Source organism: Hyperolius riggenbachi, chromosome 3 (assembly GCF_040937935.1).
Source record: "Hyperolius riggenbachi isolate aHypRig1 chromosome 3, aHypRig1.pri, whole genome shotgun sequence".
NCBI lineage: Eukaryota > Metazoa > Chordata > Amphibia > Anura > Hyperoliidae > Hyperolius > Hyperolius riggenbachi.
This window is the reverse complement of record NC_090648.1, coordinates 316,912,642-316,929,009: the sequence shown is the minus strand read 5'-3', so window position 1 is coordinate 316,929,009 and position 16,368 is coordinate 316,912,642. Positions and strand designations below refer to the sequence as shown.

Here is a 16,368-nt window from a genome sequence, read left to right as displayed (position 1 = left end):
ACATTAACACAGCAGCGCTCTGTCAGAGCAGTTTGCAGCCTCCCCCCTCTCCTCCTTCCTATCAGCGTGGTGGAGGGGCGGGGAAAGCACAAGAACTGAGCACAGCGCGGATGAGCCGGAACTGCGGGAACTATGAAGGTGCTGGTGAGCGGCCGTACACAGAAGAAGCAGAAAGGTCTTGAATTCCTTCTGGTAAATCATTTATCTCCCCGGCCACTGCAGTGGGCAGAAGCTCCCCTCCTCCTCTCCTTATCAGTGCAGAAGTACAAGGCCCCCTATCCCCCTTTCATTCATCAAATAAGCTTTAAAGCGTGGACTCATTAACACATCAAAAAGTTTATTTACTCTAAATTAGTTCAAGCATTAAGAATTCACAACACATTCGGAATATACCCCATTAAACACTGCAAAAGATGTCATGAGAAATAAGCATTTTACAGCCAGCTGCAAGAGGAGCCTGGTACTTGGCATTCACTCTGGCTCCTGTCTCACTACATACACATAACACTGCTGTCCCTGCACTTTATCACAAACTACCAAATGTCTTTCTCTGATTGTTCAGTTATATCGTTGCAACATCCAGCTTTCACAATCTGCACATGAATGGCTAAATGTTTAGTTTAGCTGTCTTGTCTCAGCTGTTATGCTTAGTACACAACGATGCAATTTTCTGTCAGATTAACAGTCAATTTGATTATTTCCGACAGGTCTAATCTGATTTCCACTCGTTCTGATCACTTCTATACAAAATCGATCAGAAAAACAATCAAAAATCAGATCAGACCTGTCGGAAATAATCAATTTGAACACCAATCTGAATGAAAATTGCATTGTATGTACTAAGCATTATAAAGAAAATCTAACTTGTATGCTCACAAATTAAGTTAGCCTTGTTTTTGCTAAATTCCCCTCTGGGGTTCTCACCACCCCTGGTGTCTGCCTGTGTGATCAGCTTTAGTCCGCACTGTTCTCCTCCTTCTAGTGTGTGTACAGCAGCAGGAGTCATGTACATAGCATGCGTGGTGAATGATGTCTGGTCATTGTCACAGTCATATATGTGATGCTGGGGCTATGGCACTAAGGCCCCATTCACACTGGACTGCTTTTCAGGGGATTTTCCAGCTCTTTGCTGATCGCCAGACAACCCAGTAGCAAGCATCGTGACCTTACTTCACCACCCGGCTACTTTTCCATGCCACCCGGCTGGAAAATATTTCTGGGGAGAACACTGAACAGTGTCAGAATTTAGGCATATTAAAATACAGAAACTGTTATTCACAATTTTAAACTAAATAATGGTCACCATTTTTGAAGTACTACACAGAGAATTGAATGTGTGCATTAAACACCAAGTGAACACCTGACATATCTGGCTAAGCAAATTTGTCCTAGATGGCTATTCATGAGGCAATGCTCATGCAAATATGCATTCGCATGCCAACTTATGCAGGGTCAAAAACCAATGCCCCAAAGCCAGTTATGTCAGGTGTTCACTGCACACATTCAATTCTCTGTGTAGTGGTTCATTTCTATCCCCCCTTTGGAGGCGGGTGGTGGATGGCTCATTCCAGGTGGTGTGAGCCCTAGAGTGGGCCGTCTGCGCCTGCCCCCCCCCCTTGGAATGCTGTGTGTGAGCCAGCCCTGAGCTCCAAAGCTCAGTGCGACACATGCTTCATTCCTTTATTTTTCAAATGTGTTGCACCCAAGCTATGCTCAGTAGCAGAACGCAATGGACGTTAAGGTAAGTGCCTGTTTTTAAATATTGGGAGGTGGGTGCGAACAGCTCTCCCCGGCGCTGGCAATGCTCATGCATATTTGCATTAGCATTGCCTCATGAATAGCCAATTAGGCCAAATTTTCTTAGCCAGTTATGTCAGGTGTTCACTTGATGTTTAATGCACACATGCACAAATTCAATTCTCTGTGTAGTGGACCATTTTTGAAGTATTTGATATACTGATGTTGCCAATAACCAGCTACAGTTGTGCCCTTGAAATGCCCTAACAGACTTTTGTGCCATTCTTTAAATTTTTCTGAGACAAATATGAGTAAAGAATGGATACTTACCTGGGGCTTCTCCAGCCCTTTGTACTCCCTTTACTGTCCTCCTGGGTGGCTCAGTTGATCTGCAATCTCCCCCATTAATAGGCTCCAGTCAAGCTACACTGCACATGTGCGGGCCAGCCACATCCTCACACTCCCGTCGCTGGGAGCATTCTGCGCCTGTGCACGTAGTACTGCGCAGGTGCAGAATGCTCCCAGGGTCAGGAGCCTGATGGAGGTACGCATGCAGCTGTGCATGCACAGTACAGCACAACTGGAGCCTTTTACCAGGAGAGATTGCAGAAGAACTGAACCACCCCTAGGGGTGGTGAAGAACCCTTAAGTATCGATTCTATTCTACTTTTGACTTAGGTACCCATTAGATAGAAGAATTTATACTTACCTGAGGCTTCCTCTAGCCTCATGTCCTCTGTGGGCTCCCTTGCTGTCCTCCCGGGCGGTTCAGTTAGTCTTCAATCTTCTCTGTTAGGAAGGCTTCAGTTGTACCAGCCTGTCTGCTACGTGCATGTGCAGCCCCAGCACGCTCCCGTCTGCAGGAGTGTCCTTGTGCAGATAGTACTGCCCTGGCGCAGAACGCTCTCAGGGACAGGAGCAGACGCGTGGCCAGGCTTGCGCAGTGTAGCCCACCTGACGCCTTCCTAATGGAGAAGACTGAAGACAAACAGAGCAGGGTGGGAGGACGGTAAGGGAGCCCACTGAGTACATGGGGCTAGAGGAAGCCCCAGGTAAATATATTAATCTGTTTATCTCCTCTCATGTACACTTTAAGGAGATCATGAGTAATCAGTCAAAACACATTTTAATAGGATTCAAATCAAACTATGAGACATCTCAAAGTAACACAATAATTAAAGAAAACAAAGTAAAGTACTCCCTGAAGTGAAAATGACAGTGGATTAAGCCCATGATTAATTAAGATAGATTACCTGCTGCCGACACCCCTGCTCATGATCCTTTCCATTCACAACCCCTTAATATTATGCTGGGGATACACGGTACGTTTCTGTACCGTGTATCGACCAGCTGATCCGGCCAGCTGATAATATTCAGCTGGCCCGATCAAGCCACTCGACCCCCGCCCGCTCGATTCCTGCCTGCGGACACTAGCAGGGAATCGAGCGCTGATAAGGAAGCGCCGGCGAGGGCGATCGGTAATCGATCCGCGGGGACGCGGCTGGGGTCGATCCGGCGGCTAATCGAGCCGCCGGTCGACCCGTGTATCCCCAGCATTAGACTTGCTAATCAGTTGAACGATCCCTGCATGAGTTCCAACCCATGCATACTCAGTTAAAAGAAGTGCTTGTGCACAAAAGAAAGAAGAGGAACAAGCACTTTCACTGGGTATGCGCAGTTCAGAATCACTTGATAAAGAGGCCCTGGAACAGAGAACAAGAGAGAACTCAACTCCACTATTCTTATTCTAAATACTTCCAGGTGGAACTTCCAGGCTGGCGAGTGCATATTGTCTTCCATTTTCTCTGGTAACATGCTGCATTAATTTGACATGAAGTCTGACCAAGTTCCAGGTGCTGCTGTAGCTCTCACGCACCACCAACACATCAGAGATCCACCTCCATGCTTCACAGCAGGGATGGTGTACTTTTCACTACAGGCCTTATTGTCTCCTCTCCAAAAAGTCTATGGTTACGATCATAAAGTTACATTTTGGTCTCATTCCAAATTACCTTTTTCTTCAGTTCTGATGCTCGATTAGGTGTGGTTTTGCATATTTTAAGCGGGCTGTTTTGTGACACAGGCAACTTGACCATGCAGCCGATTTTTCTTCAAGTGCCCCCTAATTGTGCATCTTGAAACATCCACACATTACTGTAGAGAAGCCTGGATGTCAACTGTAGTGAATTGTGGATTTTTATTGGCAAATTCTCCTGGCTGAAATTTATATTGGTCTAACTGACTGTGGCTTATTAACAAAACACCAATACTTCTTTATAAAAGTTTGAACACTGCTAACTGGCATTCTTAACTTTATGAATATCTTTTACATCCTTTTCCTGTCTTATGAAGTTGAAAAAGTTTTCCAAACCTGCTCATAAGATTCCCATAAAATGGTTTCTGAGCTCTGGATCACACAGCTGTGATGTCTGTTGCCTAGCTCCTTGTGAATCCAATTGCACAACCAAATAACCAATTCAGATCATCTAAACACATATAAGCAAATGTTTTATGTTAAGGTTGATAATCTAAGACAGATTCATTAAAATCCATAGTAGGGAAAGCACCAGCTGCCTGGGGGCCTCCTGTGCAAAAGCAGTTTATGCATTGATCTTACTTGTGCTTGCCAGCTGTTGCTATATGGATTTGAATGCATCTTGATGTGGCAGTAGCACAGTAGAGCTGAAGATGGGCTGATGTCCTGCTATGTGCGTTTGATGGGTGCTAATCTAATTCTTCTGACAAATGTGGCATTAAAATCTATCCATGATTGGCCTACGCATTTGTCACCGACAACAGCAGAAACACTGCAGAGTGACATTGTGGGGGGATGCCTTATCTGCTGCTTCAGTTCATTAAAAATATACACCCAAAGCTGTCAAAGGTGCTGCCAAAAATACATGAAAGCCATACCTTAATCTTTCACTGAACCAACTTGCTTACAGTTACAGGTTAACCTCGTTATAATAAACATTTGGGTATAGTAAACTACCTCTCCTGGTCCCGGCCAATCTCCTAATAAGTCTATGGGAACGCCTGGTATAGTAAACTTGGATATAATATAACTTCTGTTATAGTAAACTGGTTTCTGACCCCTACGTGTCGCTGACTCTGTATAAAGTAAACGGGGCCGGTGCATGCATCATATGTCAGTGTGAAACCTATAGTCAGCTGCTCTTTTCAGGCTGGTTTCAAGTGAGTTGATGCCTGACAACATTTGTATGACCACTTCCACTTTGCAATCACCGATAAAAGTATCGTCACAGTCCTCCCACAGGATTGTACACACTCCTGGGTATCGCTTTCCTTGTTAGGGATGACACTCCTGTTAGCGTGCGGAGTGCAGTACAGGCTACTTTCACTTGTAGTGCAGATCACAGTGGGCCTACTTGCTGCAAAATCAAAGGAGAGTGGAGAGAAGAGTGCCAAGTATAGCCAGCGGAGGTATTGGAGCCACTCAAATTAAAGATGCGAGGGGGTTTATCATGACTGGCTGCATTCTGAAGAGAGGCTTCATGACTGGTTCAAGTGTAAAGTGTCAAATGGTAGGAGCACCAATGAACGCTGAGGGTGTGCCCAGACCCCTGCCCCAGTGCCTCTTGGGGCCCTCTGAAGTCAAGTATGCAAATGGGTCGGCACCACCAAAGTGGTATAAAGCTCTTTATTCCATGAAGCAGTGACAGACGCGGTTTCAGGCTATGTAGCCCTTTCTCAAACTGCTTAAGACAATATGTGCAAAACCTAGCCACCTTATATACACCCTCAAAGAGGGCGGAAACACTATGAACGGACCTGATGGGAAACAGTAGACAATTACGTGTAGCACATGCTATTATGCGCTATATTGCAATCGGCATATCCACATGCGGGTCAGGAAGAGAAGAAGGCCACGAGCGGACATCTAATGGCAACATCCGTGCGCACTGACGTCAGACGCCATGCGCACAGCCAATCCGGAGAGCGCAGACCTGCCGATCAGCCAATGCGGCCGTAGGCAGGTACTAATCACGCCCACCAACGTGGTCATGAGACATGGACCAATAGGAGCCATTCTAATCTGCAAAGTCCGCCCTCCGCAACCTACGCGAAGAGGGCAAGCGACAAACAGGCAAAAGAATCTATTAACCACCAATAGGCTTGCAATACGCAAGCCACATATACAAGCCTACTGGGTCTGACATAATGAGCCTCACCACGCCCCCGTTGCTAAGTAAACAAAGCAACACCCGGGGCTAATAGTTCACAGGCAAAAACCCAATAAAGGCTGGTGGTGGAATGGCAGTGATCCGCATGTGTGTATGCAAAAAGGCACAATTGCGATAAAATTAAAAGATAAAAGTTACTTACAGTAAACGCCCATCACATCCGTATAGCAACATTCTAAAAACAGAGCTATTGTAGGACAATCTATAAACAAATACAGAGGAAAAATTAAGATGGTTACACCAGATATCAGAACACAATGAGTTAAATACAAAATCGTAAATCATACTCCCTGTTTAGTCCCCCCGCCCCCATGGTACCCAATTTCCTAATCCAAAAGGCCTCTTTGCGTAGTAATGCTTTATCCCTGTCTGCACCTCTCCAATTAAGCGGAATACTGTCAATTACAGTCACTCTGAGCTGAGAAACCGAATGTCTATATTCATGGAAATGATCCGCTACTGCTAAGGTACAAGATAAATTACGAATATTGGACTTATGAGAAGCTACCCTGTCCTTTTAGACGCTGAGTGGTCTTGCCTATATAGGCAAGGCCACATGGACATTTTAACATATATATTACATATGTGGAATCACAATTGTATAATCCATGGATCTTGAGAGGGGCACAAAGTGAAGGATGTGACACAGTATCTCCCCTTATGACACTATTGCACATGTGGCAATTGAGACAGGGATACATACCACGACGTGTGGTATTCGGGCCAGTGTTCTTAGCTCTTTTGGTACTAATTTTATCATGGACAGTTGGTGCTCGTTTAAATGACATTAGGGGTGGGTACCGAAATTCTGGAACTGACGGGAGTCAGTTCCTGAGAGTATGCCAATGTCTGCGGATGATCTGTGAGATCCCCTCACTGCAGACATTGAAAGTGGAGACAAATGGTAATCTTGGGCCAACTCTCCTAGCACCACCTCCTGTCCTTGGTCTGAGGCTGTGTTCAGGATAGCCACGTGCCTTAAACTTGTCCATCATCTCATGCCCACGTGCATGCCTCATTTGGTCACCACTGACAATCCTATTAACTCGAGACAATTGGCTACATGGGATACTGTCCTTGGTGCTCTGGGGGTGAAAACTATTGTAATGAAGAACAGAATTTCGATCCGTCTCTTTGACATATAGGTCAGTTTTCACACCCCCGTCACCAATGGACACCAAAACGTCCAAAAAAAGGGACACTTGTTCTGTCAGCATGTACCGTGAGGCGCACGTGGGCGCAAGAAGCATGGAGCTGAGATACAAATTCATGCAGCTCGCTCAGTGGCCCCCTCCATACGCAAAAGACGTCAACTATAAATCTCCACCAGCATAGAGCATGCTGGTGGAACAAAGTATTAGTATAAACAAAGGCCTCTTCAAAGAGGCCCATAAATAGATTTGCGTAGGAGGGGGCCACATTCGAGCCCATCGCTGTACCACGACGCTGTAGATAATATGCTCCTGAAAAGGAAAAGTAATTAAATTTCAACACCATTTCCAAAAGGGAAATGGCGAACCGGCGTTGTTCTAACGTAAGATCTGTACACGTCATCAGGTACCAATCGACAGCCTCCACACCTCCATCATCATGTGGGATGGAGGTGTAGAGGCTCAACATCCATTGTCACCAAAAAGATCCCATCCTCAACAATAGACAACCCTCGCAACTTCTCCAGAAACATGGATGTATCCTTGAGATATGAAGGAATATTTTGAACAATCGGCTGTAACAGGCCATCTAGAAACTTGGCGAGGGGCACAAAAATGGACCCAATACCCGCCACAATGGGTCTTCCGGGTGGCCTGTCAAGTCTCTTGTGGATCTTTGGTAAAATATATAATTGAGGTGTAATAGGATGATCCTCCCTAAGGAATCGGAACAAACCCAAATCAATGAGACCTTTTTGCAATGCTTCATTTAATACTAGATCTATTTTGTTGCGTATCATATTGATGGGATCAAAAGCAATGGGTTCATAAACAGCCACATCAGTTAACTGACGATACACCTCAGCCTCATACATACTCGTATCCATCACCACCACTGCCCCACCCTTATCAGCAGGGCGGACAGTGATGGCTGGATTATTTTGTAGTGAGTCAAGGGCCCTACGCTGTGACAGTGTCAAATTATGCTGTACACGGAACGTGCCCTTAGAGAAACTACACTCTAGTTTCTTAAGATCATCCTGGACCTTATTCACAAATGCATCAATAACAGGATGACTTGGGGGGGATAAAAGAACTTGGGTTGCGCAATCCCAAGGTCTTAAGTTCAAACCGTTCCTCCACTGTATTAGCTGAGGTAGGAAACTGAGGAAGAGTCGCAAAAAACTGCTTAAGCTTGATTGTTCTGAAAAAACTGTACAGTTCCTGATCAAGTGTGAAGAAATCTGGAAAATTTGTCGGGCAAAACGACAGGCCGAGTTCCAATACATCAGTCTCATCTTTAGACAGGCAGTACGAGGTAGGCTTGTATATGTGGCCCAGTAGGCTTGTATATGTGGCTTGCGTATTGCAAGCCTATTGGTGGGTAATAGATTCTTTTGCCTGTTTGTCGCTCGCCCTCTTCGCGTAGGTTGCGGCGGGCGGACTTTGCAGATTAGAATGGCTCCTATTGGTCCATGTCTCATGACCACGTTGGTGGGCGTGATTAGTACCTGCCTACGGCCGCATTGGCTGATCGGCAGGTCTGCGCTCTCCGGATTGGCTGTGCGCATGGCGTCTGACGTCAGTGCGCACGGATGTTGCCATTAGATGTCCGCTCGTGGCCTTCTTCTCTTCCTGACCCGCATGTGATCAATTCAAGGTCGGTCGGCACACCAATTCAAGTTCCCAAGTACATTTATTGAATGCACAGCATGACAATTGTTTCGGGGCCACGGAGGGTCCCCTTCATCAGATAAGTGCAGACATATGAGTGATACAAAATCCAAGCACATTTATATATGAACCAACAGTGATCAATCACCAGGCATCAGAAGAGAAAAGATCCTCCCCCTCAATTACCATACATAATCTAATTACAATGCATCAATATCACAGTGAAATCAACAATCTTTGCCCCATAACTGACCTGTATGATTAGTAGCTTCAGATCAGAGTGTGCATCCGCCCCATCGTGTCCACCATCCTCAGCGAGTCCATGGTGTAAATATTGGGGACTGCAAAATAACAGTTTGCAATCAAAATCCGCGCTGTCCGCCGCCCATAGCACAAATCAGCCGTTAGGCTGATAGTACCATACCCGGAAGTGTCCATGGCAACCTGACAGGCAGACCGCCATGGCCAATCAGAACGCGGCTAGGAGTGGTTACAGCTCTGCGCAGCAGAGCTGTGGCATCGCGCTGGAACGAAGCGGTGGGCGTGGCCCTGCCAGCAACCTAACGGCTGACACGGCCAATCATGCGCATAACTGGAATGGTGACAGCTCAGTGCACCAAGTACGAGCGGTGGGCGTGGTCCGCACGGACATCACTGCCCTCCACGGCCGAAAGGCTCTCCATTGGCTGGGGGCGCGGCAATACGCGCTGCCACCCTGCCTACTCGTCTCCGCTCTGGGTAACCATAGTTACCCCATAGCCAACTGTGTAAGAGAGGGACACGATGGGATGGGTAATATATCAAAAACAGGTGGCACTGCTGCCATCTAATACATATGGTAAACAAAGAGAGAGGAGAGAAAAGAATAAGGATATGCAGCAATGGGAGGACAAAGAGAGGGTGGGGAAGGGTGAGAAAATGAAAACAAAAGGGGAAATAAACAGAAAGAAAGGAGATGCCAAACATATATGAAACAAAAACAGTGCAGCATGTGAATTAGATATTCAGAGGGCGGCTGAGGTGCCCACGCATACTACACAACTCTATACTCTGAACAAACAAGAATCTATATTATTGGCATCTCCTTTCTTTCTGTTTATTTCCCCTTTTGTTTTCATTTTCTCACCCTAACGGCTGATTTGTGCTATGGGCGGCGGACAGCGCGGATTTTGATTGCAAACTGTTATTTTGCAGTCCCCAATATTTACACCATGGACTCGCTGAGGATGGTGGACACGATGGGGCGGATGCACACTCTGATCTGAAGCTACTAATCATACAGGTCAGTTATGGGGCAAAGATTGTTGATTTCACTGTGATATTGATGCATTGTAATTAGATTATGTATGGTAATTGAGGGGGAGGATCTTTTCTCTTCTGATGCCTGGTGATTGATCACTGTTAGTTCATATATAAATGTGCTTGGATTTTGTATCACTCATATGTCTGCACTTATCTGATGAAGGGGACCCTCCGTGGCCCCGAAACAATTGTCATGCTGTGCATTCAATAAATGTACTTGGGAACTTGAATTGGTGTGCCGACCGACCTTGAATTGATCGTATTGAACTGATGTTGCTTCCACGTCAAGGTTGTGCACCCAACTACTCACGGCAAGGTGTGCCTTTCCTAAAATCGGTTACTTCCTGACCCGCATGTGGATATGCCGATTGCAATATAGCGCATAATAACATGTGCTACACGTGGTAAGTGTCTACTGTTTCCCATCAGGTCCGTTCATAGTGTTTCCGCCCTCTTTGAGGGTGTATATAAGGTGGCTAGGTTTTGCACATATTGTCATAAGCAGTTTGAGAAAGGGCTACATAGCCTGAAACAGCGTCTGTCACTGCTTCATGGAATAAAAGAGCTTTATACCACTTTGGTGGTGCCGACCCATTTGCATACTTGACTTCAGAGGGCCCCAAGAGGCACTGGGGCAGGGGTCTGGGCACACCCTCAGCGTTCATTGGTGCTCCTACCATTTGACACTTTGGATTCTAGGCTGTGCCTCTGGCAGTGAAGCACAATGACTACTACAGAGCAGGTGTCAGCACCAGATACCTTTGTCTACAGTGAGCAGCAGGCATCTGAGATTCTGGCTTTGGATGCGAATGAAGTGGACTTCTTGCAAACTCCTGATGCCAAGCTCATACAACGAGAATTTGAGATGATCAAGAAAAGACGTATCAATTTGCATTTACATGCTAAGACTCTCGGGGAATATTGTAGGGTGCGGAGAATTCCGAGAGCTATAAGATCTCAGGTGGCACCTATAATGTTTCTAACCGATACAGCTTTTACAAAGGTATGGGAGCGAATATGGAACAAGGCATCTTTTGATGCTATGCTCCACACCATTGTGCGTATCCACCAGGAGCTACCGGTTCTTGATGCTAAATTGAACCTCCTGACCATACAAATTTAAAGATATCCTTTCCCCAGATGAGTTTCAAAGTTATATGGATGGCTTCGATAACAAGATGGAGACATTTGAGAAAGCGATTCAAAATGAAAAGAGGGGCAAATTTACACGTGATTCATCTGATTACGTGTCGGGATACGTATATACATGGCAACGTCAATCCAAGCCACGTCGACCTATACCCAAAGGGGGTAAGCCCCCTAGAGGTCGTAAACCTCGAGTTCCAGCTTGTGGATCAGATGCCGGGTCGCCCTCAGACTCCCCCAATGTCGATTCAGATGTCTCCCCAAACGTGGGAGCTGCAGGAGGAGACGGAGGGGCGGCCGCAGGCACAGGAGGAGCAAAAAGGCCACCCCAGCAAGCCAGTCCTCGGATCCTGCGACCAAGAAAGTAGGGGACTCTCTTGTGGTCAACATATCCTCGTACTGCCTGTCTAAAGATGAGACTGATGTATTGGAACTCGGCCTGTCGTTTTGCCCGACAAATTTTCCAGATTTCTTCACACTTGATCAGGAACTGTACCGTTTTTTCAGAACAATCAAGCTTAAGCAGTTTTTTGCGACTCTTCCTCAGTTTCCTACCTCAGCTAATACAGTGGAGGGACGGTTTGAACTTAAGACCTTGGGATTGCGCAACCCAAGTTCTTTTATCCCCCCCAAGTCATCCTGTTATTGATGCATTTGTGAATAAGGTCCAGGATGATCTTAAGAAACTAGAGTGTAGTTTCTCTAAGGGCACGTTCCGTGTACAGCATAATTTGACACTGTCACAGCGTAGGGCCCTTGACTCACTACAAAATAATCCAGCCATCACTGTCCGCCCTGCTGATAAGGGTGGGGCAGTGGTGGTGATGGATACGAGTATGTATGAGGCTGAGGTGTATCGTCAGTTAACTGATGAGGCTGTTTATGAACCCATTGCTTTTGATCCCATCAATATGATACGCAACAAAATAGATCTAGTATTAAATGAAGCATTGCAAAAAGGTCTCATTGATTTGGGTTTGTTCCGATTCCTTAGGGAGGATCATCCTATTACACCTCAATTATATATTTTACCAAAGATCCACAAGAGACTTGACAGGCCACCCGGAAGACCCATTGTGGCGGGTATTGGGTCCATTTTTGTGCCCCTCGCCAAGTTTCTAGATGGCCTGTTACAGCCGATTGTTCAAAATATTCCTTCATATCTCAAGGATACATCCATGTTTCTGGAGAAGTTGCGAGGGTTGTCTATTGTTGAGGATGGGATCTTTTTGGTGACAATGGATGTTGAGCCTCTACACCTCCATCCCACATGATGATGGAGGTGTGGAGGCGGTCGATTGGTACCTGATGACGTGTACAGATCTTACGTTAGAACAACGCCGGTTCGCCATTTCCCTTTTGGAAATGGTGTTGAAATTTAATTACTTTTCCTTTTCAGGAGCATATTATCTACAGCGTCGTGGTACAGCGATGGGCTCGAATGTGGCCCCCTCCTACGCAAATCTATTTATGGGCCTCTTTGAAGAGGCCTTTGTTTATACTAATACTTTGTTCCACCAGCATGCTCTATGCTGGTGGAGATTTATAGATGACGTCTTTTGCGTATGGAGGGGGCCACTGAGCGAGCTGCATGAATTTGTATCAGCTCCATGCTTCTTGCGCCCACGTGCGCCTCACGGTACATGCTGACAGAACAAGTGTCCCTTTTTTGGACGTTTTGGTGTCCATTGGTGACGGGGGTGTGAAAACTGACCTATATGTCAAAGAGACGGATCGAAATTCTGTTCTTCATTACAATAGTTTTCACCCCCAGAGCACCAAGGACAGTATCCCATGTAGCCAATTGTCTCGAGTTAATAGGATTGTCAGTGGTGACCAAATGAGGCATGCACGTGGGCATGAGATGGACAAATTTAAGGCACGTGGCTATCCTGAACACAGCCTCAGACCATGGACAGGAGGTGGTGCTAGGAGAGTTAGCCCAAGATTACCATTTGTCTCCACTTTCAATGTCTGCAGTGAGGGGATCTCACAGATCATCCGCAGACATTGGCATACTCTCAGGGACTGACTCCCGTCAGTTCCAGAATTTCGGTACCCACCCCTAATGTCATTTAAACGAGCACCAACTGTCCGTGATAAAATTAGTACCAAAAGAGCTAAGAACACTGGCCCGAATACCACACGTCGTGGTATGTATCCCTGTCTCAATTGCCACATGTGCAATAGTGTCATAAGGGGAGATACTGTGTCACATCCTTCACTTTGTGCCCCTCTCAGGATCCATGGATTATACAATTGTGATTCCACATATGTAATATATATGTTAAAATGTCCATGTGGCCTTGCCTATATAGGCAAGACCACTCAGCGTCTAAAAGGACAGGGTAGCTTCTCATAAGTCCAATATTCGTAATTTATCTTGTACCTTAGCAGTAGCGGATCATTTCCATGAATATAGACATTCGGTTTCTCAGCTCAGAGTGACTGTAATTGACAGTATTCCGCTTAATTGGAGAGGTGCAGACAGGGATAAAGCATTACTACGCAAAGAGGCCTTTTGGATTAGGAAATTGGGTACCATGGGGGCGGGGGGACTAAACAGGGAGTATGATTTACGATTTTGTATTTAACTCATTGTGTTCTGATATCTGGTGTAACCATCTTAATTTTTCCTCTGTATTTGTTTATAGATTGTCCTACAATAGCTCTGATGTTTTTAGAATGTGGCTATATGGATCTGATGGGTGTTTACTGTAAGTAACTTATCTTTTAATTTTATCGCAATTGTGCCTTTTTGCATACACACATGCGGATCACTGCCATTCCACCACCAGCCTTTATTGGGTTTTTGCCTGTGAACTATTAGCCCCGGGTGTTGCTTTGTTTACTTAGCAACGGGGGCGTGGTGAGGCTCATTATGTCAGACCCAGTAGGCTTGTATATGTGGCTTGCGTATTGCAAGCCTATTGGTGGGTAATAGATTCTTTTGCCTGTTTGTCGCTTGCCCTCTTCGCGTAGATTGCGGAGGGCGGACTTTGCAGATTAGAATGGCTCCTATTAATCCATGTCTCATGACCACGTTGGTGGGCGTGATTAGTACCTGCCTACGGCCGCATTGGCTGATCGGCAGGTCTGCGCTCTCCGGATTGGCTGTGCGCATGGCGTCTGACGTCAGTGCGCACGGATGTTGCCATTAGATGTCCGCTCGTGGCCTTCTCTTCCTGACCCGCATGTGGATATGCCGATTGCAATATAGCGCATAATAACATGTGCTACACGTGGTAAGTGTCTACTGTTTCCCATCAGGTCCGTTCATAGTGTTTCCGCCCTCTTTGAGGGTGTATATAAGGTGGCTAGGTTTTGCACATATTGTCTTAAGCAGTTTGAGAAAGGGCTACATAGCCTGAAACAGCGTCTGTCACTGCTTCATGGAATAAAAAGAGCTTTATACCACTTTGGTGGTGCCGACCCATTTGCATACTTGGTTCAAGTGTAAGCAGAAAGCTTTGCAGGACACAAGCCCATGACTCCTGGGGCAAAACAACTTCTCTAATTAGTCATTAACCCTATACCACAAGGCACACAAGTTTCTACCTGCTGATTATTGCAGCTTGCTTTTCTATTGTGAAGCTTGGGTGGCAGCAAGATGCAAGACTAAAATGATGAGAAGTCAGATTTTGTATTAGACAGCTTCTGAGGTCCCCCAACTAATCTAAATATTTATGCAGGCTCTGTGGTTTTACCAGGTTTTGTAGTGAAAACTAAATAAGTATGCTGTAAGACTTCAAGTGTTGCTACCCAGAGTGGAGCTTTAAAAATGCCCATTCACAGCTGGTTCTCTCAATAGTTAATAGCATAGACATGAAATAAAATGTAACAAACAAAACATGTACTTACTTTATTCCAAAATCTTTCCCAGACTGTAAAATCCAACTCAAGCAGTTGTTAAACTCACTGGCATATTGTTTACCTAAACCCTGGGATATTTAGAAAGCATGTTATAATAATTTAATATAGGAACACAGCAAATGAACACAAGTCTAAAATCAACACAGGAAAAAAAAAAAAAAAAGGTTACTGTTCAAATCCACATTTGCTTTAAAAACGGACCTGAACTCAAAACTTCCCCTCTGCTCTAAAAGATAACCAACAGCATGTAATAACCTTTAACCTCCCTATCGGTATTGACGGTTATACACGTCCATACAAAACATGCTGTGAACAGTATTGACGTGCATACATGTTAATACTCTCCTGCACTGTATACTAGACCCTTGCTTGACACATTTTGGCAACTTACAGGGAAAAAAAGAAAAAAAAAAAGTTATGAAAATTATGTAGATCACTTTTTGCACAAAAATCCTGGGGAAATTGAATGCCAGGGAGGTTGAAAAACACTGCATTACAATTTACACATAAATCCTGCCATGTGGTTACTTCCTGTTTTGCTGGGAGCACAGAAAGGGTTAAGCTCCTGTGTTTACCGAGTTGTGAGCCAACATGTAGACAGTTAACCGCTCAAATTACACAGGTTCATTACTTGCTTAGAAGGGATAATTAAACAGGCTGTTCTCAAACACACAGGGTGGATTTCACCGGTTTCCAGCTTTCCTGTGCTAGATTTCAGGTCCGCTTTAAGATAGAGCTAGCAGCTGTTTGTCACAGCTGATTATTAATAATGCAGCTAAATCTAGAAATCACTGGGTTTTGAGATTGAGACTGTCCCTTGCTCCCTCACCAAGTTATTTTTATTAGTCAGCTGTCACTAGACCAGTGCCCACCAATCCTGTCAAGATAGGTACAGTGATGTGAAAAACTATTTAACACGGGAGGGTAGGAGGCGCCCTTGGAGGTACTTCAGATCTGACTTTAGACTTAGTAAATCTGTTTATACATATACCAATTCTATAGGTCTAAATGAGGATTAGATTCATATACTCCAATTTTGGAACTGCCAGTTTTTCTAATTATTGTTTCAGAAATATGGAAAGATCCTACCTTAGTAAGTAGTCACTCTCGTATGGTAGGGTAAAATAAGAATTTATTGTAGCACTTTAAAATGACAACGCGTTTCGCGGTATACAACCGCTTCATCAGGTCGTGTTTCGTGCCTTTAAAATGAAAGAGATAGCAGGGCACTGAGACATAGAAACACTTGTGATACATGATAGACAAATATAACTAAAAAA

General features: G+C 45.1%; 1 protein-coding gene across 1 annotated transcript in view; it reads right to left on the bottom strand.

Moving 5' to 3' along the window:
* Window positions 1-16,368, bottom strand: part of LEMD3 (LEM domain containing 3) — an 87,034-nt gene that overhangs the window by 31,873 nt on the left and 38,793 nt on the right. Inside the window, exon 5 of the mRNA XM_068276756.1 lies at window positions 15,077-15,156. Coding sequence (XP_068132857.1) covers window positions 15,077-15,156 — 80 coding nt within the window. The remainder of the gene's footprint in view (window positions 1-15,076; window positions 15,157-16,368) is intronic.